This window comes from Xiphias gladius, chromosome 8 (assembly GCF_016859285.1).
Source record: "Xiphias gladius isolate SHS-SW01 ecotype Sanya breed wild chromosome 8, ASM1685928v1, whole genome shotgun sequence".
Lineage (NCBI taxonomy): Eukaryota > Metazoa > Chordata > Actinopteri > Istiophoriformes > Xiphiidae > Xiphias > Xiphias gladius.
Window position 1 is genome coordinate 1,524,380 of NC_053407.1, and position 25,874 is coordinate 1,550,253.

General features: G+C 38.0%; 1 protein-coding gene across 3 annotated transcripts in view; it reads right to left on the bottom strand.

Moving 5' to 3' along the window:
- ripor1 (RHO family interacting cell polarization regulator 1) overlaps positions 1-25,874 on the bottom strand; it is a 62,806-nt gene that overhangs the window by 19,449 nt on the left and 17,483 nt on the right. For 2 of the 3 annotated variants that reach the window (XM_040133979.1, XM_040133977.1), the window contains exons 1-6: positions 19,406-19,714; positions 5,931-6,054; positions 4,195-4,347; positions 3,095-3,173; positions 2,667-2,690; positions 2,084-2,137 (exon numbers count right to left, since the gene is read on the bottom strand). In XM_040133979.1, coding sequence (XP_039989913.1) covers positions 2,084-2,137; positions 2,667-2,690; positions 3,095-3,173; positions 4,195-4,347; positions 5,931-6,054; positions 19,406-19,424 — 453 coding nt within the window. In that variant the 5' untranslated portion in view covers positions 19,425-19,714. Of the gene's footprint in view, positions 1-2,083; positions 2,138-2,666; positions 2,691-3,094; positions 3,174-4,194; positions 4,348-5,930; positions 6,055-19,405; positions 19,715-25,874 lie in introns of those variants that run through there. The other variant, XM_040133980.1, reaches the window with a different exon arrangement.

Genomic DNA, 25,874 nt, shown 5'->3' on the forward strand with positions numbered 1-25,874 from the left:
CTGCTGCTGCTGCTGCTGGAAATGAGATTCATGAGACCAGGGCTTGCAGGCCACAGAACCAAAACAATGAGCTGAAAGAGTCTGAAAAGCTCTGTAAAGCTTTGGGGCACTGCGGAGTTGGTCACAGTTCTTTACATCGAATGGTGCTTCTAAATCAAATGTAATTATATACAATATAATATACAATATAAGGGAAACCTTCAGTTGTCTCCACCCCATTTAGGTAATTCTGTTAAAAAATGTCTATACAGAGAGAGATCATAATGTTGTGATCATGTGCAGCATAATCATGTATCATCATATACAGACCTGTAAAGAGTGGCCACTGCCTCATCTCCTTTATCCACTAAGATAGTGTTTGTATGTTAGCTAGTCAAATCTTACCTCAGAACAACACTGAAAGCTGGCTGATACAGAGGCCACCATGAACAAGCATGACTGCCACCTGAAAGCCTTCTACATACACACTCACTGACACACCTACAGTACAGAGATAGTTTCTTGTTGGATCTCTTCATACAGTCCTTGTTTGTGTCACTGGCCTGACTTTACCAATCAGGCTGTGACCTTTGTCAAGTCACAGCTATTGAGTCGTTGCTATATCGGCAGGTGAGTACGCCGATGTGGCTGGTAACTTATTGTTGCAAGAAAATTATAATATTACACATATAGAGTGTATGGGTGTACACAATCACATAATCTGAGGCTGTTCAGTCAAATAGATATGTATTAGGCAGCACAGAAAATGGAAGCTTATCAACCTTGCAGCTCAGTACAGCCAGTCTTTTCCTGACTGGAATAGGTAATTGTCTTGTTAACAGATATTTTGACAGGAGGGCAATTTTTTTGCAAAAGCAAGAAACTGCCACCATGGTTAGACGTTTGCATACTGTGGTCATAATAACATAGTGGTCAGGGGCCGTGATCTATCTGAAGTCATTTCGACATATAAAACGAAAAAGGAGATTCTGTTTCCACCATGTGGAATTTTACTGCCGTGAAACTAGATTGCTGCATTTAAGAATCACTCAGTAGTTTAATAAAGCTCAACAACACATTTTGACAGCTGACAAGCCCAGAGCACAATGGGTTACAATAAACAAAGTATCAGTCCTGTCCTGAGATGTCACGCTTCACGAAACATAGGACCGACGGATGGACAAACCGATGCCTCTGGCCACGGCTGTCGCCAGCGCGGAGGCTCAAAAACACCCAAAGAGTGGATTCAAGATTCACTGAGCAACAGAAAGTGAAATTCTTTGTTCCCCGGTGATAGACACATTGGCCTGACCAATTTCCAAATAAACAAGTCAGACAGGTTAGCTGCTGTTTCCAAGGCTTTACAAATTTTATCTAATCTTCAACAACTATTTATGGTGCATAAAATATGGTTTTCAGTTTTTCCTATAACTGTTTGCCGAAATCTTCTCTGTGTTTTATTTGACTTAAACCACCATTACACACGCCGTAATGGTGGTTTAAGTCATCTGAATTCTTCAGGACCTGTTCTGATAGAATCATCAGTATGGACTTCTTTGGATTTAAAGTAAGATATTCAGTTTTGACATCTGTAAGATGCATTACGTAGACTTGAAAAGTAACTGATAAAAATGGAAATTGTCAGATCTCTACTATAGCTGAAACATACAGTATCGTTATCGTGCTTGGTTTCAGATGCATAATGAAAATTTAATTCAAGTAGACCTTCACCAACACTGGCTATTGAAAAATAACCACCAAGTTGCATCAACAGTTAGGCAAGTCATCTAGTAGCTACAGCAAAATGGTCTCATTCCACAACTAATGTGTTGTACTATAACGTTTTTCTGTTTGGTCCACCCTGTATGAAAAGCAATCCAAAGGCAGATATACAAAAAGTAATCCCACAAAACGAAATATCAAGGGGCACTGAAAGGATATGTGATTAAAAAAAAATTGATTTAAACGTAAAGCAACCAGTCCAGTAGAGTTAAATCATCAACACATTTCTGTGATATTTCAAAATGTTTCAGACATGTTTTATTTTCTGTAACATTCACTGATGTCAAAAGGTGTTGTCTGACAGGGATCCTGCTGGTCTTACCTTGCTGAGGTGAAACTCCAGTCGTCTTATATACCTCTCAGTCACCTTCACTTGCTGTTAGAGTGAAGCACAGAGTCACATTTATTCCTACTATAAAACACCAACTGAGCTATTTTAACAATATATCAACCCTCAAACCAAGTCCAGCTTAAGGCTCAGGCCAGTACAACAGATAAAGGCTGGTGCCTAATAAAAACACAGAGGTGGGTCAAATTACCTCTATTTTAATAACTCTTATAAATTCAGGATATACACACACACACACACACACACACACACACACACACACACACACACACACACACACACACACACACACACACACACACATTTATAGCTCATATAAATAATTAGTGTTAGAGAAGAGAAAGTGAGAGGAGCACAGTGGTGACTATGACATGACTATGTTTTGTTGTAGTAATGCAATTATTGCTATGGAATTTTAACATTATAATGAATTTATTAAGACTGTGGTTGCATACTTAAAAAACAGGCAGGATTAGAGGTAAAGGCCTATCTCTACTATAAAGCTATCTCCAATCCTCTCTGCAGTTGACGTAACTATTGAAGAAGTTAAGCTCACCTTGTCTAGTTCATACAGGAAACCCTGAGGAGAAAGAAAGCATCAAGTCATCAGTATTCCTGAAATTTAATTAAGCGGCAGTATAATGTGTTTATCTTTATGTTAAGTGATATTTTGCTTTGTCCGGACATTTTCACATTTCAAACAGTTATCAAGATGTCATGAATGCTCGCTGCCACAGACTGAAACGGTTCGACAAAACAGGACACATTACTGGTCAGCCAATCCCTTGGCTGGTTGGTAAGACCTTTTGGAAAACTCTGGGACACACTGACACGTAAGAAAAATAATAAAGTCAAGAAATAAAAGTGCTCGTTTCCACATTCGTCATAAGAAAACTGTAATTGGGTTAGGGTTTAAAGGTTGAAGGAACAGTTTTTGCTAGTCACTCGGAATAGCGTGCCAAATAGTAACATGTCAGGGCGTACCAGTCTGGAGTTCCTCTTTGATTCTTTCATCTGTCTGCTGAGGCTGTCCAAGTCCATCTGATGAACCTGCAGGTAAGACCTGAGAGAAGATATACAGTGACAGAAGTGGTTAAAGGGTAAGTTGTTAAATGTGACACTTACAGAATCTAAGGGACATTTTTTGTTTTATGTGCAGAAGCCTTGAGAAAATGATTTTAACTTTGGTCTCTGCACTACCTGACGGTTTCTCACTGCTGATTAACCCATTGTGCTGGACTCACCACTTCCAACAGAAAATGAATTGGAGCTCAGTTGGTGGCACTGCAAAGCTCATTGTGTGTTTCTATTATTGATAGTTGATTTTTAAAGTAATAGCCAGACATTTTGGAAAATAAATTAAACAAATGAGATCTGTTCGAATTACTGAGTTTTAGACAGGGGCTAGTCTTTCTAAGCTTAGCAGTCTAGCTAGTCTGCTAAGCTAAGATAACTGACAATTGGCTATTGCGTCATATTTAATGGACAAATAGAAGACCGATATCGATCTTCTCATCTAAATCTTGGCAAGAATGTGAATATGACTTTTTTCCGAAATGTTGAACTACTCCTTTAAGTGTAGACCAATGGCTCTTTGGTTATGGAGAAACAGACTGCTTGGTAATTATATGGTGGACAGAAAGGCTGAAGCATTCGTGATGACTTTATTGATTCTACTCAACTGCCCATTTCATGGGATCTTCAAGCCTCAAGTTGACATTAATGCAACAACTGTTACCCACTTGTTAAATTTGTATTTGATTTCTGAGTGTGGGCGTGGATGAGTTTATTTGTTTCTTTGAAAATTTAAGCAAATGATATAAAAATGCCTTTTAAAGCTTTTTTACGTAGACAGGGACGATGTTATAAGTATTATTTTCACTAAATCAAATCAGGTAGATTTATTGTCAGCCCATGACATTTCCTTTCTCCTGAACCACACTGCAATAGTCATACGATGTAGTACTTGGGATTTAGTGAGTAGAAGTCCCTAGTGCAGCATCAAGCAAATGATCCCTAAAACTTAAAGCTGAGAGTTGCTATCTGGATGCACGAATGCCTGTGTGTGTTATAAGCTGACTCACTGAAGGCCTTTCTTCAAGGCCTCATAGACCTGATCCAGTCGCTCTGGTTGAGGAACTTTAGGTGGCGGGTTGGACTTAGTAGACATAGTGAACATCCTGCTGGCTCTGCTGGGCTTCCTGCTGAGACCTGGAGTGCTGAACACCGAGAGGTTCCTGCAACATCAGCAAAATCAGGTCAACAACATCCTCTAATAGCTTCACCTGACATCCTCAGATCAGCTTCATCACTCTTGCTGGTCAAAATTAAAATCAATCACATTTTCACACTATAACTGGATCTTATTTACATTCCAACAAGATATTTTTCATGTTATAAAGGGTATATTTTTCTCTGAATCAGGTTTAATTCAAAAATGAGTTACATAAATAGTTACACACATCTTGCACAATCGAATGATTTCATTGAGTCTGTAGCCAACCAACAGCGTAGCGGAGACTGTGAAAACCTTGATTATGTAACTTATTTTAGTTGGATGTTGTTATAAAGAGAAGAGTTCCATGTTTTATGAGAGAAGAGGCAAGGCGTAATGAGGAGAACGTTTCATTATATAATAACGTAAAGTAATACATTGTAATGTGAAGCATTTCATATTACAACTGAATAATTTTGGTATGTAATCGTAACAAAAAAAAAGTCATTATAATATGAAAAATATCTTGTTAACGCGAAAAGGATCCCAGCAAAAAATTTTTGACAGCAATGCGCTGCTGTAGTTTATGACCAGAAACACTTTCAGAATCATCTTAATTCTTTAAAGGGCTTACAAAGAAAATGAGTACATGTGGTAGCAGTGCAGAAAGTCAGTTGGAGGTTAAATATATCCATCCATCTATCAAACCGCTTATCATGTCCAAGCCTCTCTTGGACCGAAGACTATTTCAGCACACACTGGACGAGCGCAGAGCAGTGTAAATTCATTAGAAATTCATGTTTGGTAGTCTAGCCAGGCAATAATTTTAGTAAAATTAGTAAAAGTGACAAATTTGTGCTAGAGCAGTATACAGAGAAATCATATAATAACAGCAGATATAAGTGAAGGGCTAAGGGGTTGCTAAATGTTACAGAATGCCCACGCCTGTCAGACTTCAATCAAATTTCACAGTTAGCTGGGAATGTTTGTGAGGTCATAGTCATGACTGAAACAACAAACATCAAGAAATCCTCACGCTTATCAGGCCTGAGTGTCAGCGGTTTCACAGCCAGTAAAAACTTGGCTTAGCGTGCAAGTTAACAATGAAGAGCTAAATAATGAAAACAAGTACCACCGCTCCCTTCAGTTGTGATCATCTGAATTAAAGCTGCTCTGTAGCATTCAATCCATCCAGCCAAAAATCTCATAAACCCAAAGTCCCAATATCCAAAAATTCGTTTTTTTTAACATAAACATATAAGTGAACAATTCATCTGTAAAAGTAAAATCTACAGGATTTGTAGGAGAAAAGGGGTTAGAATTTACTGTATTTTAGCAGCTGTATTGATTATCTGAATGTTAAACTACAATAATCCATATCTGACCTAAAAATCCCATATCCGTCCATTTCCACCCTGTATAAACACACACACACACACACACACACACACACACACACACACACACACACACACACACACACACACACACACACACACACACACACAGTCAGACTGTCTGTCTTTTGAGCTCCACCTGACGGGATGTCTTGTCAAGTGTGTACTTCCCCAAAGCATGCGTGTTTGTGTATGTGTGAGTGTGTACCTGTAGGGCTTATCGTAGGTGTTGACTCCGGTAAAACTCTGGCTCCTAGTGATGGATCTGGAGGTGAGGCGTCTGACTGGGCGAACGGACAGCGACATGGTGGAGAGAGTTCGGGTCGGACTCCCTGCACAGAGCAGAGGAAAAGTTCCATCAACAGACTGCTGGCACCAGTAAGAGTTTACAACAAATTAATATATTAATAGTGATGAAATAATAGGAAATTGACTGGAATGGAAACAAACAAAAACAAAGAAGCAGTAAAACTTTTGGTGCTGGTAGCAGAGTACATCAGAGACACCATGGGCGTACCATACTGACAAGTACAGACAGTGAAGATGCATGGAAAGTGGGAAAAAAAAGACATACTGCTGTATCACCCAATCAAATGTAAATAGTCAGTTAAAATTAGCAAATTCTACATTATTGCTTCAGCTAACATTTTTTTTCTTCATCATGACTAATGATATTTTGTACAATCATTCCAAAACATGTGTGTGTGTGTGTGTGTCAGAAGGTGTGTCTGTCTCTGTACTGCAGCCTTCTAAGTTTTACTCTCAACTTAAGAGACTCCTGGAGCATTTTAAGTGGTGAGAAATTTGATAAAAAGCTTTTATTCTTAGGTTTGTGAGTAGGAGTATAATTGATAAATATGGACTAGGACCTCAGCAATGCAATCTGTACAGTGTGATAACATTCATATGAAAAAAAATTGCCAATAACACCATTGTTAGCCTAAATTTGATTTTTCCATCTGTGTTTCAAGGTCTCCTTATTTAGCAGATAAATTGATATGACTTAAAACTCTTCGAATGCAAAACAAAAACTGAATAATTATATATTAAACCAGAAATGACCAACAGAAACCTGGGACTGCGTTGTGTTCTGACAGTCAGCATCTAGCTCCCTGACTAACTCATTTTCTGCTAGAAAAACTTATTAATACCATCATGTGTCATGTAAGTGATCTGACATAATGGTATGATGTCACAATAAACACCACAGAAAATTATCCTCCCTATTTCACTAGACTGCCAGCTATTAGGCTCCACACACATATCACACGTATAGAGGGCAATTGAACCAGGGTTAAAGATTCTGAGACCTTGTGCCTCTTGTGCTCTCTCTCAGATGACAGTTTGGTCAGAATGACTAAACCACTTTATTTGGAGGAAAAACTGAAAGAAACACACAACTGTGGTAATTACAGTAGGTCAAAGTTTAACCGGGAAGTGGGTCTGTAAATATTAAAATACATTTACCCTAATTTTATATCATTACTCTTACTATGATCAGTTTTGAATCCAAGGATTTTTACATTTTATACTATATTATAGAGCCTAGAAAAGCATTTTTTATGTGCGTGATGTCATCCCAATACAAAATGTACGGGCTTAGTAGGCAAAGCCAAGGAGAGTAACACTAATGAGCATGTGCAGTCTGCCCCACAATGTGCAAGCAAATCGAGAAAACTTTTGGCTTTTGAGTTGGGCAATATAAAAAAAAAAAAAAGGACATCATCTTGGAATCCAGTATCTTGGTCTTATATCAGAGTAAATTGTGATGGTTGCTTATAAATGACAGTTTGGGTAATAATTTCACTTAATACCTTTGTTTTCTTTTCCTAGTTTGTTTACAGTTTCTGCATCATTGGACTTACTTCTAGCGAGGTTGCCACGTTCAGAGATCTCAGCAATTACTTATGTGAGTACAGTTTAACTGATATTTATATCAACGAGGGTAGACTAAATCTCAGAAACACCTCTCTGTATAATGCAGTACAGTTCAACAGCACCACAAACCACATCCCCTGAAATGATCCCACAGTTGAATCTACACCTCTCTAAACCAATTTCAATAAAAACTTAAAACTGACACCTTCATGAAGGAAGATTTATTGCCAGACTGTTGTATTAGACTGCACTAGTTTTAGCTAGGTGTGCCTAATACACCTCCAGCTGTGTGTATGGTCATAGTATGTGACAAATTGCCTTCAGAACAAGTTTAAACTCAAACATGCAGTCCCGCAGTTTGCTGGGGTGTCAGAGTATAATGTCAGTGTATCTATCCAAAACCATTATGTACAGGATGTCCGGTTTGGTACATAACATTCTTAATACACTTTAATGCTGTCTACAACTTAGAACAGAACATAGATTCTAAAAGTTTCACCTAAAAAGCTTTGGTAGTTTTGATGGGACAGTTGTTGTGTGTTAGATTCCACGCTAGTTGTGTAAGCCCATGAATGTTGAGCTGATATAGCGAGTGTCATCGGTAAGCCTCTGATGTCACTTTGTTATTCAGACACGTTTTTGCATCCCGTTCTATCTGTTATAATGGCTACCACCGAAAACCACAATGACTAATATCTGGATGCATTATGTCAGACGTTTTTATGTCGCCTAAGGCAAACATTTTGCTTCAGTTAAATCAATTCAGTACTTCAACCTAAACTGTGTCTGTGGCCTTTAGCCAACATCTGAAGTCTATGGTCTATGGTCTTTTTTCTATTGTGGCTGAAGTCAGTGCTTAATTTCTATCAGCTAAAGCAGTGTTTTCCTACTGTGGCCTATCCAGTGTCCTGTATCCTGTTTCTTCAAACAGCTGAAAAGCCTTTGCAAGAAGACTGCCAAACACCCCCCTCCCACAGCACAGGAAATGTCACAATCCTACAGGAAGTCAGATGCAACTGCCTCTCCTGACAGGAAATTTAACAAAGGGAGATAGTCCTGAGGGCTGCAGTCATCTGGCTGGAGAGAAAAGGTCAGTTCTGGTGGAGTTTAACTAAATCATGAGCAATGGAAAGAGTACTTATCAATATTTATTCTAGTGGAAGTAAATTGATTGTACAACTTTCACATCATCTTTTTTAAATAAAACAAGTTGCTTATGAAGAATGCACTCTGAATAAAAAGACAATTTAATTTTACTTTTATCTGAAAACAAAAACAAAAACAGTAGCAGGAGCTAAAGCAATTAGTTCTCTCATCCACCCTTGAAAATTGTTACGAATGTGGGTGTGTGCGCGTGTGGGTGTGCGTGCGTGTGTGCCCGTGTGTGTGTGTGTGTGCGTGTGTGTGTGTGTGTGTGTGTGTGTGTGTGTGTGCGCGTGTACACTGTGGGACTCTGTGGTCAACCATTTGTTGACTTAACCTAGTTTAAGAACTCACACAGACAGAGGAGCTGAAGGGGAGCGAGAAATTAAGGAAGAAAATACTTTTCAGAGAGAGAAACTGAGCCTGCCAGACGTGTCGAGTGGACAAACAGAGCAAGTGGAAAAGGTGGGTCATACTGGGTCCATCACATTCAGGCACTTTCCTCTTTCATTTCCTGATGAATCATCATGGGTTGGTGTCACAGCAGTTCAACGTCTCTATGAGAAAGTCCAAATCATAAGCGATAACTCAGATGTCTGATTACAGACTCTATGTCCCTATGAAACATTTTTTTCTTATAAAAATGAGCTATACAATTAGAGCCAGTGGCCGATAAGGGAAAAATATCTTGAGACAATTTCATAACAATGGTATCAAATCTTCTGAGGTATCTGAGTCATACAAAGAAGCACTAAATTCTCAAACCACAGCAGGTCTGGGATGCTGATGTATTTGCTAATCCTGTTCTTACATTTTAAGTTTTGTTTTGGCAGTGCTATTGTGCACATGGACCAGAGGCACATGCAAATTAAATCAGGGAAACAATGAAAAACAACAATTATCAACCCTTTGAACCTGATTGACTCAATTTGTATCAAATTCTTCTCCCATTCTTCTCCCCTTCTTCTCAGAGTCAAAACTCTAGATGTCATACATATACTGATAGAATCACAGCAAGGGACCCTCTGCAGAAGGGTAGCAGAATCTATGGTGTCCAGAGCAGATAAACCTCCATCAAATCAGCGCTAAACTAAATTCGGTTTTGAATTGAAGACTGAAATGTCAAAGTGTATCTAACACTAATATGGGCCTGCTGTATTGTTGTCGCACAAAAAGCATCTGCACACGGCTCTTTGATGACTGGCTCGTTTGTCTGTGGTACCCCCAACCCAATCACTTCCTTTTACTCCTCCATCAAAAACAAATCAATGATCAGATAACTAGCAGATTCATAAGGACCAGAAGAACAAAAAAAGCAAATAGAAAACAGTACATGTGCTGTACAATGGCAGCAGTAAAGGCTTTAACAAAGAACCATCACATTCAGCTTTTACTGCTTTCTTCTTCTACAGCAGCCTTCTTGTGTGCTTGCTGTGCATATGTCCACAGCACCCACTACAGTAACAATGTATTGGGTGCTGAAGGAGTTACAACTTCTTAATGGACGAGGAATCAGCTTGCACGACTATGTGCAATTGTTATGGACAGTGCGAGCATACCCCCAGAAAAGAAGATGCTACCTGGGTCTCAACACAGAGTATGCTGAGTGTTATCTACCATATGCCATTTTTTGAGCAACATAATACATAATTTTACAACAAGAACTACGGCCAATGAGCCACTATTTAATGTTTTTCAAAATAAATGACAAAAATGTCATCTTCTGTGTCTCTCATTTCTCTGCTATATCAAAAATGTACTGAACCATAAACCCAAAATTAAGGTATGTACCTTACTGTGGGTTTTTAGTATCTTTACACCCCTACAACCTAATAACACCAAACACCAACCTTGACAGGGCTCCATTTCTTTGTCAGAGTCCCAGTTCAGACAGGGCAGTGGTAGTCGGCACATTTCTCCCTGTCACATCCCACTGTCCTTTCTCCTGTGTTATCTCCAGCCTTACTAATAGACTTTAATTAGTTAATCAGTCAACATCCTGTTGAGTTTAATGATCCATCACCTCCATTCAAAGTTCAACTTCTGTTCATCCAGGAGTCGATCAGTTAAACTCAGCAAACTGAAATGGACCTGTCAGACTGTGCTGTGTTTTGTGTTCCCTACCTGAGCCAAACAGTGGTGCAGTCCTGCCCAGTGATAACAACAGATTCCAGTCACACCATCTCCACTGCTATTGATGTTCTCATATAAACACTGGGAGTGTGGCTCTGTGCCACACACTCAACCTTCCATACGCCTGTGGTAAGCGAGTGTGTGACACCACACCTATTGTTTGATGCTCTCTGGCCTCTCTTTCCCAGACCATTCTGGAAAAATGCTGCTTGCACTCAAACATACACCGACACACACACACACACACACACACACACACACACACACACACACACACACACACACACACACACACACACACACACACACACACACACACACAGCACTACACTTAGTCCATGTCTACCTTACATTTTTTTTGCCCCACTAGCACGATGACCTAGGGATGGTGATGTTGGTTGGGTAGAGAAAGATGTCTCAACAAATAGTAGCCAGTTGGTTATGGAAATTAATGTGTATTTTCATGGTCCCCAGAGGATTATTCAGAATGTTTTAAAACTATACTTGTATACTAAGGCTGCATGATAGAAATGATAAAAACACTTAATAAGATGGAAACATTTCCTGAATAAGAAAATCAGAAATACTGATATACTGTTAACACATTATATTTTTGACAATGTACTAATAGCCAAACACATCAATGAAAGGAGGCTATATCTATATCATTCGTAGGGCAAGCTTTTATGAATGAACAGCCCATGTCTTAAAATAGGCACAGCAGGGCCAGTCAAGTCAGTTGAACAAATGCTATTGTTTTAGTAGCAAAAGTTGGATAGAAAGGGCGGACAGGAGCTCCCTCTGAGGAAACTTTGAGTGTCAGCTCAAAATGACAACATTCACAAAAAACTTCCACATAAAAAGCAATTTGTCTACTTAAACTGTAGCTGGATTTGGATATGCAGTAGCTGAAAGAGTTGCAAAAAGGAGTAGGCTGCTTAAAGAAACATACTGAAGATGTATATCATTGAGTTTGCTGAACAACTGTGCCAACTGTGCCGCAGCATTACTGTCCGCATTATTCAACAGTGTAACCTTCATCAAAAAAGTGCTGCTGGCATTTTTGAGATTTGAAATTTTGAGATTTGAATTGGGAATTAAACCATAATGACTGACTTTTTGTTTGTTTCTGTGTAATTTATTTATTTAAATAGATTTTCTGTTGGCAGCTCAGGCAATTCTTGGTCATTTTTCAATTTTGATTCTACTACTCAAGATTTTTAAGCTTAAGTGATTCTTAAGCTTAACAGAAATATTGACTTAACATATATTGTTGCATATACCAATACTGACTGACAGAAAAAAAGCACCATGATAAAATTCTTCATCTCTATTGTACACAAAACACTCAGTCCATCAGCTTTCTTCTAGTGGCATCCTCTGGCCAAAAATCATCTCATTTCCTCACACAAAATATCCAATTATCTATAGGGCAGATTGCCAGGAAATATGCAGGGCATATTCATCTCCTTTTGAATTTTGTGGGCCTTGACCATTTTTTCCAGCACCACCCACTGGACAACATTTCATGACTCACTACTGTTACGGATCTAAGAATGGTAATTCCACCAGAAGTCGTCTCTTCATCAGTCGCATTTTATGGGTGTGCATGTATATATTCGCCCTGGGAAAATTGGGTGTGTGTATACTGTCATGTAAGGAATGTCAAATCCAGACAGGCTGGCAGTTCCAAGAACACACACACACACAGTGAGGAAGAGGGAAAACACACTTGTGTCTAGAATAATCATGAAACTGCTGAGCCCAATGGCGCACCTGTGCTACCTCCCCCTGGCTCAGCAGTCCTGTGTTTTCAAGCTGAACACACTGCTGAGGGGAAGCGCTGCAAGGAATGGTTTAGCCAAAAACTTTCACTTTATTAATTAGTCAAACAAGAATGAAGAAATCCTTATTTTAAATCCTTAATTTAAATCTAAATTCTTCATAAGCAACCTGCAAATGTTGTGAAAGGCCATGCATTACTGTGACAAAGCAGTACTTCAGGTGGGTTTGAACATTTTCATTTCACAGCAGTTTTAATGGTGTTTTCACAGATCTAAGACCTTGTCTTGTTACAAAATATTAATCCCATCCATATTTCATATCTGTTACAGACCACAACCACTACTGGAATTTTAACACTAATACCAATAGAAATATTTCAGTATTAAAAACAACAACCCGATAATGATAAAGTGACTAACTGATTTGAGTTTTTTAGATATACACAACTGCTTTTTTATAGCTATATGCTTAGGCAGGATATTGTTCACTTCAACAGTAAACTTTGTGAGCAAAATGTCAGTACAAGTAAATTTCAGAGTAACCTTTACAGGAAAATAAATTATCATAAATAATCGCTACAAATAAATAACAAAAATATCTGTAGAGTGGAATCAAGAAAAAGAAGGGAAAATACATTTACTACTGCAGCCTGTAGAATATTCATATTCTGCAATTTGTTTGCATATCTGCCATCACACACGTCAGTACAATACAGTATATCTGTGACAAATAAGGATCTGCCAATGACACTGCCTGGTTGATATTATTGGTCAGGTTTTAAGTTTTTGTTACAACAACAAAATCCTACATGCAACACTCAAATTTTCACGGTGAATGAAGCATGTCCAGTGAGACTAAAAAACACATAAACTCAGGAAACACTGGTTAATGTTGTTGACAACAGTGCGGTCGACTAATGGGGCAAGGCCTAGCAGTATATAATAATTAAGCACAGTCTGTTTTACAGTTGAACTACTCCTGCCTGGTCTATGAGATGCACTGTTTTGGACAGATTGTTACAGATTATTTGGGCAGAATGATATGAAAACATAATTTTTCGACGCAGTCAAAGAAATAAAAAGTGTGTGTCCTGGTCATAGTTCAGTAATAAAATCCTAGCACACCCTGGATCATCTTTGCTGTTGGGTTTCTGAAAATTCTGTCAGCCAAGGAGTCAATCGCACTGGACGGCAGTAGACAAGTTTGTACCAGCATCTGGTTCTAAAGTATTTGAACTGCTTTTGCCAACATTCAGCATCGGAGCTGAGACTGTCTCAGCAGCGAAAAGAAACAAGTCGGGCTGCCCTCCCTTTCTGCTGCTGTTATCCTCTGTTACTCTGCATACAAAATGCAGTACAAAAAAAACAAAAAAATAAAATGAGAGTCGAGTCGGGGGCTTCTCGATTGAAGATTTGACTCATGGATGTTTTGGGGGCAGCCCTAGAATTTTTCCTTAGAGTCAACTCTGAAAGATTTTCCACTGCTTGAAATTACATGTATGGGGTGAAACACAAGGATCTACTACCTGTTTGGTATTGTGCAGATATCTTGTACCAAATTTCAGACTTGGTGCAAAAATACATTAAGCCCTGAGATGCTTAAGGTATAAAAATGAGGATAGGTTCAGGGCTTGTATGTTTAAGTTTAGGATAAAAATCTGTAAATAAAAATTTGTAAAAAATCTCCTAAATATGTTCGGTGACACACTACGTGACATGAACTGAATGTATTAGCCTCCTGTGCGTAAAAGTTCTGAATGTACCAATAACATGACAAAAATGGCTTCAAAGATGAAACATGGCCACTGAAAATACAGCATATTAAGCTTGGTGAAAGATGGGGCATTCCTTAGTATTCCTCTTGGGATCATAAATGCCTAATTTGATATTAATAGTTTCCTCCCCTCACAACACCACCATTTCATATACTGTTCTCTAACACCCCCACATACTGTACATACAGTTTAGTATCATAACCCCAGGCCACCCCCTCCCACATACTACTGTCTTTAGGAGAAGGAAACCCTGGAGGGAGTGACATCCTGCAAGGAGGGCAGGGTCAGGAAAACACCAGCATAGTTTATGGCGATACTGAGTCATAGGAATAACACAACAGCTTTACTGTACAGCCATGCTTGCTCATTTCCAGAATAAGGATGTTAGTGTCTGAAAAATTATTATAAGGCTGAAAAGGCCATAGCAGTGAGCATAAAGCCTAGTTTTGTAGTTAAAGATATGTTATTGTTGTGTGGTAACACAGTATAGACTTAAACTACTTCATCTGCAGTTTACAACGGCATTACCATGGAAAAATAATGTTACTTTGACATCATTAAGAGCAGTTATTGTGTCTACTTTGATGGACTACCTGTCTCTAGCAAGTATGTGTAAGTTTAATTTAATAGAATACTGAATTGATGTCAAGCCGATGGCAGCCTGGACAGTAGGAAAATATTCCAAAATCCTAACAGAATAGTGTGAAAGGTGAGCTGTGCAGATTTTACAAAAGTATGTTTACAGGTGTTGGGGAGTACTACTACATATATGAAAAATTATGTATTTTTGACTCTAGAAGGGGCTGCAGACTGATAATTTGCCTCAAGTGACCTTTAGTTGGGGCTAAAGACTATTAGTTAAAAAGTGAAAAAATCCGGTATGTAGAGTAGCACCTCAAGGCTATATTAGCTGCTATTAGCATAACACACCAGAAGCTCTGACCCAACAGCTGGCATGCTGTGTTCCAGTCAGAGTCGAATTTGAAAGTTCCAAGCTGAAATTTCCGATTTCCGACCTCTAAGTGTTGCACGTACACAACGCCAAATGTAAACAAAGAAAAAGGCTAAATGTGACAATTATATGTTGTGTATTTTTTTATATTATATACAAATTTGTAAAATTAATACAAACATACAACTTGTATATTGTCTATAGTACTTGTTTACTGTAACCAGCTACCTAATAACACTGACATCATATTTTGACATCAATTTACATGCAGAACGTGTTTTTTACTTTATTTTAGTATGCATTATTTTTATCAAATACAGACAAATTTACTTTATGTCACCACCTAGTTGATGGTTTACCATTTAAAGTGTACGCCTCCATGGGGGCCATCATTGTTGTTTGACATCAGAAAACTGCTAGATGGATTTGCCAAGACTTTGAGTTGCATTCCATTGTACTTTTTCCTAGTAGGAGGTCGGAAAATCCCGACTTCCAAGTTGTCTGGAATGCAGTCTAGTTTTATTGCGGTTAATGTAGGTGTCAGGTTTTGACAAGGGAAAAGAATATGTAGATAAAAAATGATATGGTATCTCTGATGGTACAGATCTGGAGTAACGATGTAGCCTAGCTTAGCATAAAGGCTAGGAGCTGGGGAATCCAGCTAGCCTAGCTCTGTCCAAAGTTAAAAACTGCATCTAACGAGAGCTCTAAAGCTCACTAACCAAATCTCTGTATCTTGTTTATTTTATCTTTACAGAAACAGAAATGTAAAAACAAGAGTTTTTGGTTTCAGGCAGAGTTATGTGTTAGAATTATTATTTGATGAAGAGCTAAAACATGCAAAACCTCGTGAATCCTGCTGTAAGATTTGCCAAACAACATACAGCTAGATAAAACCATATATCAGGGAAATAGCTTTTTTGTATATCAAATTGTTGAATATGAGTGTTTCAATATAAAATGTATGTGGCTCTTCTCTGTAAATACATATACAGTATTTACTTGCTGCTATGAAACTGAAAAATCACAGGGAGTAGGACTGAATATTTAGTCCAAAGTCTTAAAACCACCGTGTGACAAAGGTATTACACTGTATGTTGAGAAGTAAAGCTGCTAAATCTGTGCTCAGACAAACACAAGAGGATACAGCCAATATGGAAAGTTGATTGAAAAGCTGATGTTGATGTTAATATTTTTGTACTGAAACTGCCAACAGGTCACGGTGTGCACTGATTCTACTGACCTATTGTACTGATACTAAAAGCTAGCATTTTCATGCCAAATATACAACTATAAGTCAGTAATTCCCCCAAATTTGTTTATCTATGTTTGTCTTGTTAAGGTGGAGATGGAATATGTAAATCTTTTTCATTTTGAGAGCTCTTTAAAGAACCATGCCAGTGATCTTGCGTGTTATTACTATTTATAACAAATGACAAATAAATTATATTACTGCTAACCATTTTGGAAGGCATGATGTACTGTTTTAGATATTTCCCTCCTGCAAGTAAACAATAGTTTCCATTAATTTTACTTTAGAGTTTTTTAATTTTAAGATTTAAGTATAAAAGTGTAAGTATAGAAGAACAATCATCAAAAATTAGAGGGAATATTTATTCTATTTTTTTTTTTAATATTTATTTAGTTTTATTTTTATTTAAATATTAGTTTTACTGTTAATACTTTTATCACTGATTACATAACTCAAGCAAGGATCAAGTCTTTATAATGTAATTAAATTTTCATACCATAGTAAAATAAATGGGAAATAACAAATCCCAGAAGGTGTGAAAATATATATGGATACATCATAAAAGTAGATTTTGCATAGAGATTGGTTGTTATTAAATATTTACAGAGTGCATAAGAGGAAATATGGAATATGGTTGACAAGTCTTACTTGACACTTGATGGAAATGCTGTTTAATCATGATGTAAGCTTTTATATCACAAGAGTTTCAGTAGAACATGCAGGCTCCACTCCCTCTATTTCAACTTCAACAATAACCTTAATTAACCATCATCATTGCAGATTTTATCCAGATACTGCATGCCTAGAATGTTAAAGAAACTGGGAAGTTTTTGTTAAATGCAATTAAATTTCACAAAACAACACAACATACGTTACAATTACAAAATCACAAATCCTTATTCCAATAACATTAGACTAAATCAAAAATAACCAATAGGTTTCATGATCAGATATAGTCAAGGTAAAGCACACGAATACTCTGAAACACAAATATTTCTGCATGTATGCAGCTATAAATAAAACAAAGTCATATCTGCAATTACAAAAGATTGGCAGCCAAGTTTAATATATCACTTGACCACTTAAAACTGTTATTTTTAAGTGGTCAAGTTCAGCTTGCGATGCTGCAGTGACTTCCTGTTTACATACACATACAGATGTCTCCTCACAAATGATATACAAATGACTAAGTTCTTAATTTTAAACTAGCTGATGGTTACTGAAAGTAGGAAGGACTTCACACACCAACTTAGTGATGCACTTACAAACGGCCGGGGCAACATAATCCAAATCTTAAGAGCCAAGCTATTGGTAGGCACAGGCCTTTATTAGTAATTTCCTCTTTTTCAAGTCTCTTAGAGCATACCAGTTTATTTGGTATTGGTGCTGTTTTGGACACTCAACACCTCCTCCATGAGTACTTGTTATCATGGTAACTTAACAATGTACAGTATTTCCACAGCATTAATTCCATTAGGATAACAATCATGCCCCACACACACACACACACACACACACACACACACACACACACACACACACACACACACACACACACACACACACACACACACACACACACACAAACACACACAAAATAACACACACAGACACACACCTTTTTTTTCCTGGCCTTCACTATTAGCTGCCCTGTCTTTTTCTGTCTTGACCATGGGGTTTGGGTTCTAAATTAGACTTAATTTAGTTATCGAAAACTGTGAAAACTGTGTGACAAAACATACTCGTCATCAACCTTTTTTTCCACGACAAAGACCAGATGTTTATGAGAGAAAACATTAAACAAAAACTGTGACTAAATTGCTATATAAAATTGTTGACTAAGAAAGAGTTGACTAAAATGGGCTTTGAAACTAAAACCTCTAATTTATACAGTTTCAACTTATATAACTTCTTTTCATTTGTCAACAAAAATATATTGAAATTTTTTTAAAGAATAGGTTTAGATGGAGTTCACATTATTTGAAGTCTGTCTTAAAACAATAGTTACATACAATGAAAGTTTTTTCACCGCTGTAATTGTTCCTCCTGTCCATACTGCCTGTTAAGTAATCTGTTCTTAAAGTGATTCCAATGTAAGTGTTGGGGACAAAATCCACAGTCCTCATTATAGGCCCAAAAAAACAAAAAAAAACTTCTCATTTTAGTTTCAACTGAACTTCACAATGGATTTTAACACAGAACGAGGACAAACAATCACAGCGACCAAAAAACCGTTTCAGTATACTGTAAAAATAGGTATGTGAGTGTTGTTGCGAGACAGACATGAAAAAAACATGAACCTAAACTCAGTTCAACAACTCTGGATATTCTACGACCAGATCCCAAATTAAAGTAGATATCGAAAAAAACAACCCTGGTTATACTTGCACAACTATGTAGTGGCCGTGGCATGGTCCTTTAAGGTGGAGTGACCCTGCTAATCTCTTCATTAGCAGAACAAGCACTTATTTTGACATCCCTGACCAGTTTAATTAAGTAATGAAAAGTGCTAGGAAAATACATTTGATACAGTTTTTTTGTTGTTGCGTTCAGGGAGAAACATCCACTTATTCATATGAACTTGTCAAACAAATGTTGCTCCTACCACACTGTGGGTTTTGTTGGTTTGTTGGTATTTGGAGTGATCTCTCTCATAATAAATTACAAACCTGTTAACCAGCAACACTAAGTTCATACTGAGCAACACACAGAATTAATGATTAGAGATGAGCTAGTCTCACTGAGCTGCATTACAGTGGTTCATACCTCCATATCCACTGTACATGGTAGCTGTGGTGGTTGATGTCGAGTCTTCCAAGTAATGGGTCCACTCAATTCCAGAAACAAGCGCTCAGTCCTCACTCCGAGAGGACTGACTCTTAGTTGGTATACTTTCTGATCTTTTGCTTTCCTTTCTTTTACTCTCTCACTCTTAGTGGCATCTATTTCTATTAATTTGTTAGACAGTGGGAATAACTATATCTGTCTTTTCTTTTAGTTTACTTCTCTTCTCTCTATCCCGGTCTGTTTCCCTCTTTCTCTTACCCCATTTCCACTGTCACAGTTGTTAAAGCTTTGTCCACTCTCCTACTGATCCCCTCTCGCTCTCTCTACCAAACTGATAAGCGGGGGGGGGGGCAAGGCGGTCCTCCCTTCTCTTCTTCCCTGCTGACATCACCAGTTTTTCCTGCCCCTCCTTCTCCCCATTGAACATATTGTTTCTGACCACACACATACACTACATAATTCTTTACCCAACATCCTGCCACCACAGTATCAATATGCATTTTTTCAAAAATAACTCATCGTAAAGCGTCATTGCAGGTTTTTTAGCATCATTTGAGTGCCAAAAGATGGTAAATTGTCAGCTAAATCCATATATACAGTACTTAAATGTGCACACAATGCTCTAAATTGTTCTGAGGATTTAAAGATTTAATGACAACCCATACTTTACAAACAAGTAGTTCAAACTCCCTCCACCTTGAGCAGCTACAACAGTAAAATGCTGCTTATATACTGATGCATCTAATAATGTTGTATATACTATAATAATACATAAGTCACAACAGACATTTTACTGCCCCTCCTCTTCTTTTACTTTCAAGACTTCAAGTACATTTGGCTGGTAATGCTTCTTTACTGGTAAGATTTTGAATACAGGACTTTTACTCGTAATAGCAGTTTGTTTTGGGTATAGTTTTACATTGTTATGTTGGCACATTTACTTAAGTAAAGAATCCAAGTTCTTCTTCCATCACTGTTGTTTTGAGCCACCAACCTTGTGTCGGTCGACACAGCACTGGTCCCAGCAGTACCCCCAATTCTCCGTCGCCATAAAAACTTTAATCTCATGTTCTCATGAATGTGAAAATAAAAAATTCAAAAATTCTACAAAAATATCATCTCCACTTCACACACAGTTGATGTCCCACAACTGCTTCCTTCAGTCACCTAGCAAATAAAAATGGCATGGTCCGTCGCACTTTTGCCTGTTTAATTACGTGTATAAGAATTGTTTGTAAAATATCCTAGAAACACAAGGAAGAACCTACTACTTGAGCCTCACAAAGTTCCTAAAAGTTCAAGCTATGGGAAGCCACAGGTTACAGCTGTTAGTTAGTTAGTTACTGCAGTGGAAAAGGGCTGCCTATATCATGAATAGGATGATTCTACTTCTTGCCCTCTAATGAAAGCCATGCTATCCATCACCACTGGTTCTCATGAGTCCATGATCAGTGCAAATGGCATTGTTGTTTCTGATCAATGAAATGGAGGATTAAATAACTACCACATTGATAACTTTCCAGAGCTGTAAAATCCTGTCGCACAGTATTATAAACCACTGTGCCGTGTTTTGGCATCTGATAAGCCTCATAGATCTATCACTCAAGCTTAATATCCAGGAAAGAGGATGCCCACACCAACACAGACCATCTTGACACCTGCTAACAGTCTCCAGCCTGACTATGGTAAATGGACTGCACTTATATAGCACTTTTCTAGTCTTATCGACCATTCAAATCACTTTACACTACTGCCACATTCCCCCATTCACACACACACACACACACACACACACACACAATTTGGGGTTCAGTATCTTGGCCAAGGACACTTCGACATGCGGCATCGAACCACTGACCTTCCAGTTAGTGGACGACCCGCTGTACCTCCTCTTCATGGTGATGAAGTTCAAACAAAGGGTTATTAGCCTGCACATTACAGTACTGCACTAAATTAGACTGAACACAAATGACTCATTACATCTCCTTGGCAGTGGTCTGAGCTCTTCTGAGCGCATTTCCTAGTTTTCTATATAGTCAAATTAGATTTAAAAATATACAATGAGAACAAGCTCGTGGTATCATTTCAGTATTGGTATCGAGATATTTAGGCAAGTATCGTATCAAAGTCTTCATTTTGGAATTGTGACGACACTATTTTCTAGTAAGTTTTCCTATTCTGAAATTTTTGCTATTTGTAGGATTTTCTTCTACAATACTTGAACCTTTGTCTTATTCCAGGGGTCCAGCATTACCCTTTTTCCATGGACAAAAAGACATCAGTGTTTATCTGTGAAGAGAAGGAGACCAACCAGTATTTAACTTAGACTCAAACAATAGAACCATCTGACACCCACACAAATAACATGTTCAAGGGTTATCTCTCCATCTCACACTAAGAAACACACACTCACACACAAGGATATAATGAGGATATATTTTTTTGATACTGATAAAGAATACACACTCAGAGATTATGGCATTGAGAAGAGAGATACTGTGTATACAGCAGCTGTTGCCTGGTATATTCAACATTCATGACTTTAAGGCTGCTGAAAACTGAAGCTTTTGGGAAAATAATGTTAAATTATGTTGATTCAAACATCACATGATCAGAAAACACACAATTCCCACCATGAGGCCTGGTATCATGCTTTGAGGATGGTGCTCTCTAGCAGGCCCTTGTAATGCTGGCAGAGGACAAAGCTTCATGTGCACCACCAAATGAAGGGCCAAATGACTTCCTACAATGCACAAGTAAAAAGAGCCACGTATTTTTCTGTTTTAATACAGACTAATAAACCCAGTCCAAATGCTCTTTTTAATACTATTGATCATCTTGTATAACCTGTCAGTTTTTATCAGTGTATCCTCCCTTTACAAATGTTTGAACTTTTAACCTTTTTTAATAGGTCAAGGTCAGTGGGATAAGATCAAAGATCATGGTTCCCACTTCTTTTAGTGATTTACCTCTTACCTCCTATCTTATTTTACACCAATCTCCCCTAACAAACTTATAGACATTGTATCTCACCTCAAACTTTCTCCTTTGTAGCAAAACTCCTTGAAAAGACAGTGTCTCTTAAGGACTGTTGATCAGGTGAATGCTCAGTTCTCATATTGCTAGACCTGTCCATAGTCTTTATACACTTGATTACAATACTCTTATTATTACACTCCAGCACTGGGTGGGTTCATCTGGGATCGCCGTGAAGTGGTTTACCTCCTACTTGTCAAACAATAATGTAACCATGTTTCACTCCCCTCCTTACAACACTTTGCAGTGCCACAGGGCATGGCGTCGCCCTCCAGCTTTATGCTGATGATACCCAGCTATATAAATCCTTGGAAAACCTGAAAAATTTCTTCACGTTTAGATTACTGCAATGGTCTCCTAACGGACATTAATCAGAAAACATTACCTAGACTTGTACAGAATGTAGCAGACAAGACTACTAATAAAAATCACACCATCATGTTACCCCCCCTCCTACTACCTTTACACTGGCTACCAGTTTATTACATAATCAGTTTTGAGATTTTACTCATTACCTTTAATGAGCCCCTGACTATATCTCTGAATTACTGGGTCTGTATCATCCTGTACACAATGTGAGGTCTTCAGGCAGGAACCTGTTGGTGGTTTCCATGTCAAGGTGTAAGACTAAAGGGGATCTCAGCTCTAGAATGACCTGCCTAACAAACTAAGACTTGCAAAACCAGTATCTTTCTTTTTAATTCACACCTAAAAACGAGCAATCAAAAAGATTTTTGATTAACCTCTTTTAAACTGCTTTTTCTATATGATATTGCTTCTGAGAGTGTGTTTTTATTGTAAGTCTTTTTATAACCTCCATGTGTATATTTATGTGTGCATATAGGTTGGTTTACGTGTGAAACCCATATGCAACCCATATGTTTTATGTTTTTCTGTTTGTTTGTTTTTTGTCTTTCTCTGCATTTGGTCCTTGTGAAGGACAAAATGTAGTTTGTAGTTTTTATAAGTGCTATAAAACCCTAGAGGAGAACTGCAGTCTGTAAGAGAATTTCCATTCTGAGATGATGTACTATCCAGGTAGTCACTGAGCACAAACATAAAGCCAAAGTTGCAAAGGAAGGACTTAAAAACAATGTATAGGAATGGCCAAGTCAGAGTCAAGTAATCAATCCAATCTAGAATTTGTAATAGATCTTGAAAAATCTCTTCACTCACAGTTCCCAAGAAACTTCACAGTGCTACTTTCTGGAAACGCTTCACCTTCAGTGGTGACCTCATTCTGCATAGTGGGTGTAACTAAGAAGTCGAACCAAGGATCACCAAACTGTTGATTGCAATCAATCTGTCGATCTTTGTGGGGTTCCAAGTCACACACAGAGCATTTAAGTTGTAATGTTATTTGTTACTTACTTTCAACCAATCTGAACTGAATGTCCTCCTACAGCTGCATCAGGGCTGCCAAGTTACAGCTGAGTCAAAGAGAACATTTCCTGCTACTATTGTTTAACCTGAAAGGTTTTTCATTAGTGAATGACATGTAGGCTGTTATTGTAAAGCACATACAATAGCAATAACAATAATGAATGTAGTGCTTTTTCTTGGCTTATATTTGTACATGAGAAGTGATTTTGATTGGAAAAGGTTGATGCAAAAAAGCACAAATGTTTGAACATGCCTTTCTGCCGATCAAGCTGCCCATCTCTCCATAAATGATTTACACTTACGATTGACCCCTGACTATCTAAAATTCCACTCCAACATTCTTTTCAAAAGGGAAATACATCAAATTAAAGAACAATTAAACCATTACATGGGACCTTCAATGACTGGAGTTACTTAAATGTTTTAGTGGGCATTGTGCATGGCTATTGGCTATTGGGAGTCTACTGATTTCAAATGCAACAGTGAATTTGTTGTTCTTTGGGTTCAGAGCATGGGTGGCCCATCGCATAATACATAAACACACCCACACATACACACACCTAATGCTTTAAATGACTAAATTACTCCAATCACTCAAACAACTTAATTTTTCTGCTTAGTCATCTGAACAAACACACACACACACACACACCCACACACACACACACACACACACACACACACACACACACACACACACACACACACTGGGCTGAAATGAAGCTACATTCTTTCCATTCCCATCATATTTCTAATATCCTGACTGACCAGGTACGCTTGTCAACTTTTTCTACATCTTCCTCTACCATTTTATCATTGTTTTTCTGTTTTGTGGATCTTAAAGCTTTGCTGTATTTTGTTGATGTGTAAAATTCTTCAAACTTTAATGGTGCCCTGTGGAGTTTTCTTGTAAACAAGCAAAAGTTGTATTTACATTCAATTTTCTTTCTAAAACTCATTGTGTTTATTCTTGAGGTCTAACAAAAGCTTTGAATTAATTTTCTTTCGCATAAAACACTTGCAAAACTGAGTTTTTTAGCACTTTACATCCTGCTTTTTTTACATCCATGTTTACTAGATTGCAGAGCCAAAGACAATCTTCCAATCTGATGGGCAATAAAGTTGTATTCTATTCAATTCTATAGCTGCCTTTCTTGGCGCATTACAACCACCTGTTAATCATTGGAATAGTGTATCCAACAGCACAGTCCAACCAGACTGCGTATTGGGTAACTCACTTGCACAAGCATGTAAATGCCTCTTCATGCACAAGACAAACAGTCGCAAGTTCACAGACTTGGGAGACAAGCAAGAGATTCCGTCCTCCAAATCACATCCATAGCACCTTCTGCTCCTTCATTCCTGAATTCCAGTGAAGGTTAATTACTAATCACTACATCTTTACTGTCAAAGGTCTATATCATGGTGTGGTTTGCTTTTTCTCAGCAATACTGCCTGTCTTCCTTCCATCCTCCTCTTTCCTCCTCTGATGAGGCACATACTGTATGTGCATACATTTAAACTGTATAGCAGGGCAGGGACTATAGCAGTGGTTTTATGTTTTCCCTATTTCACCACAACTTTTTCACGCTTTACATAATTGCTGACCAATTTTCAAAGCATACGTCTTAAGATTAATTTTCTTACCTTTGTAACAGCCACTAGTTTTAGTTTATTTCTGTACAGTATGAAAATCAACTTGCAGAGCCTTGAAACTTCCTACAGATAGTAAGTCCATCGCACTGACATGTTATTTGCAATTACAATACATTCTTGTCCAAGTAGACAGTGTCATCCTGTGGTAACACAGTGGTGAGCAGGGACTGTTTTGAGACCTCCCTCTGCCGGTGCATTCAAGGTCAATCCAACTCCTAAGAACTACAGAAGTACTATGAAACCAAGAAACAACCAACTTCACATTATCTTCTTTCCAACTGCCATATCTTCTTGGTGTTTATTACTGGGCCTGGGTTTGATATTCTGACAACATACTGTAGTCGCTCTATGCTTTTCTACCGTTTTTAACTTT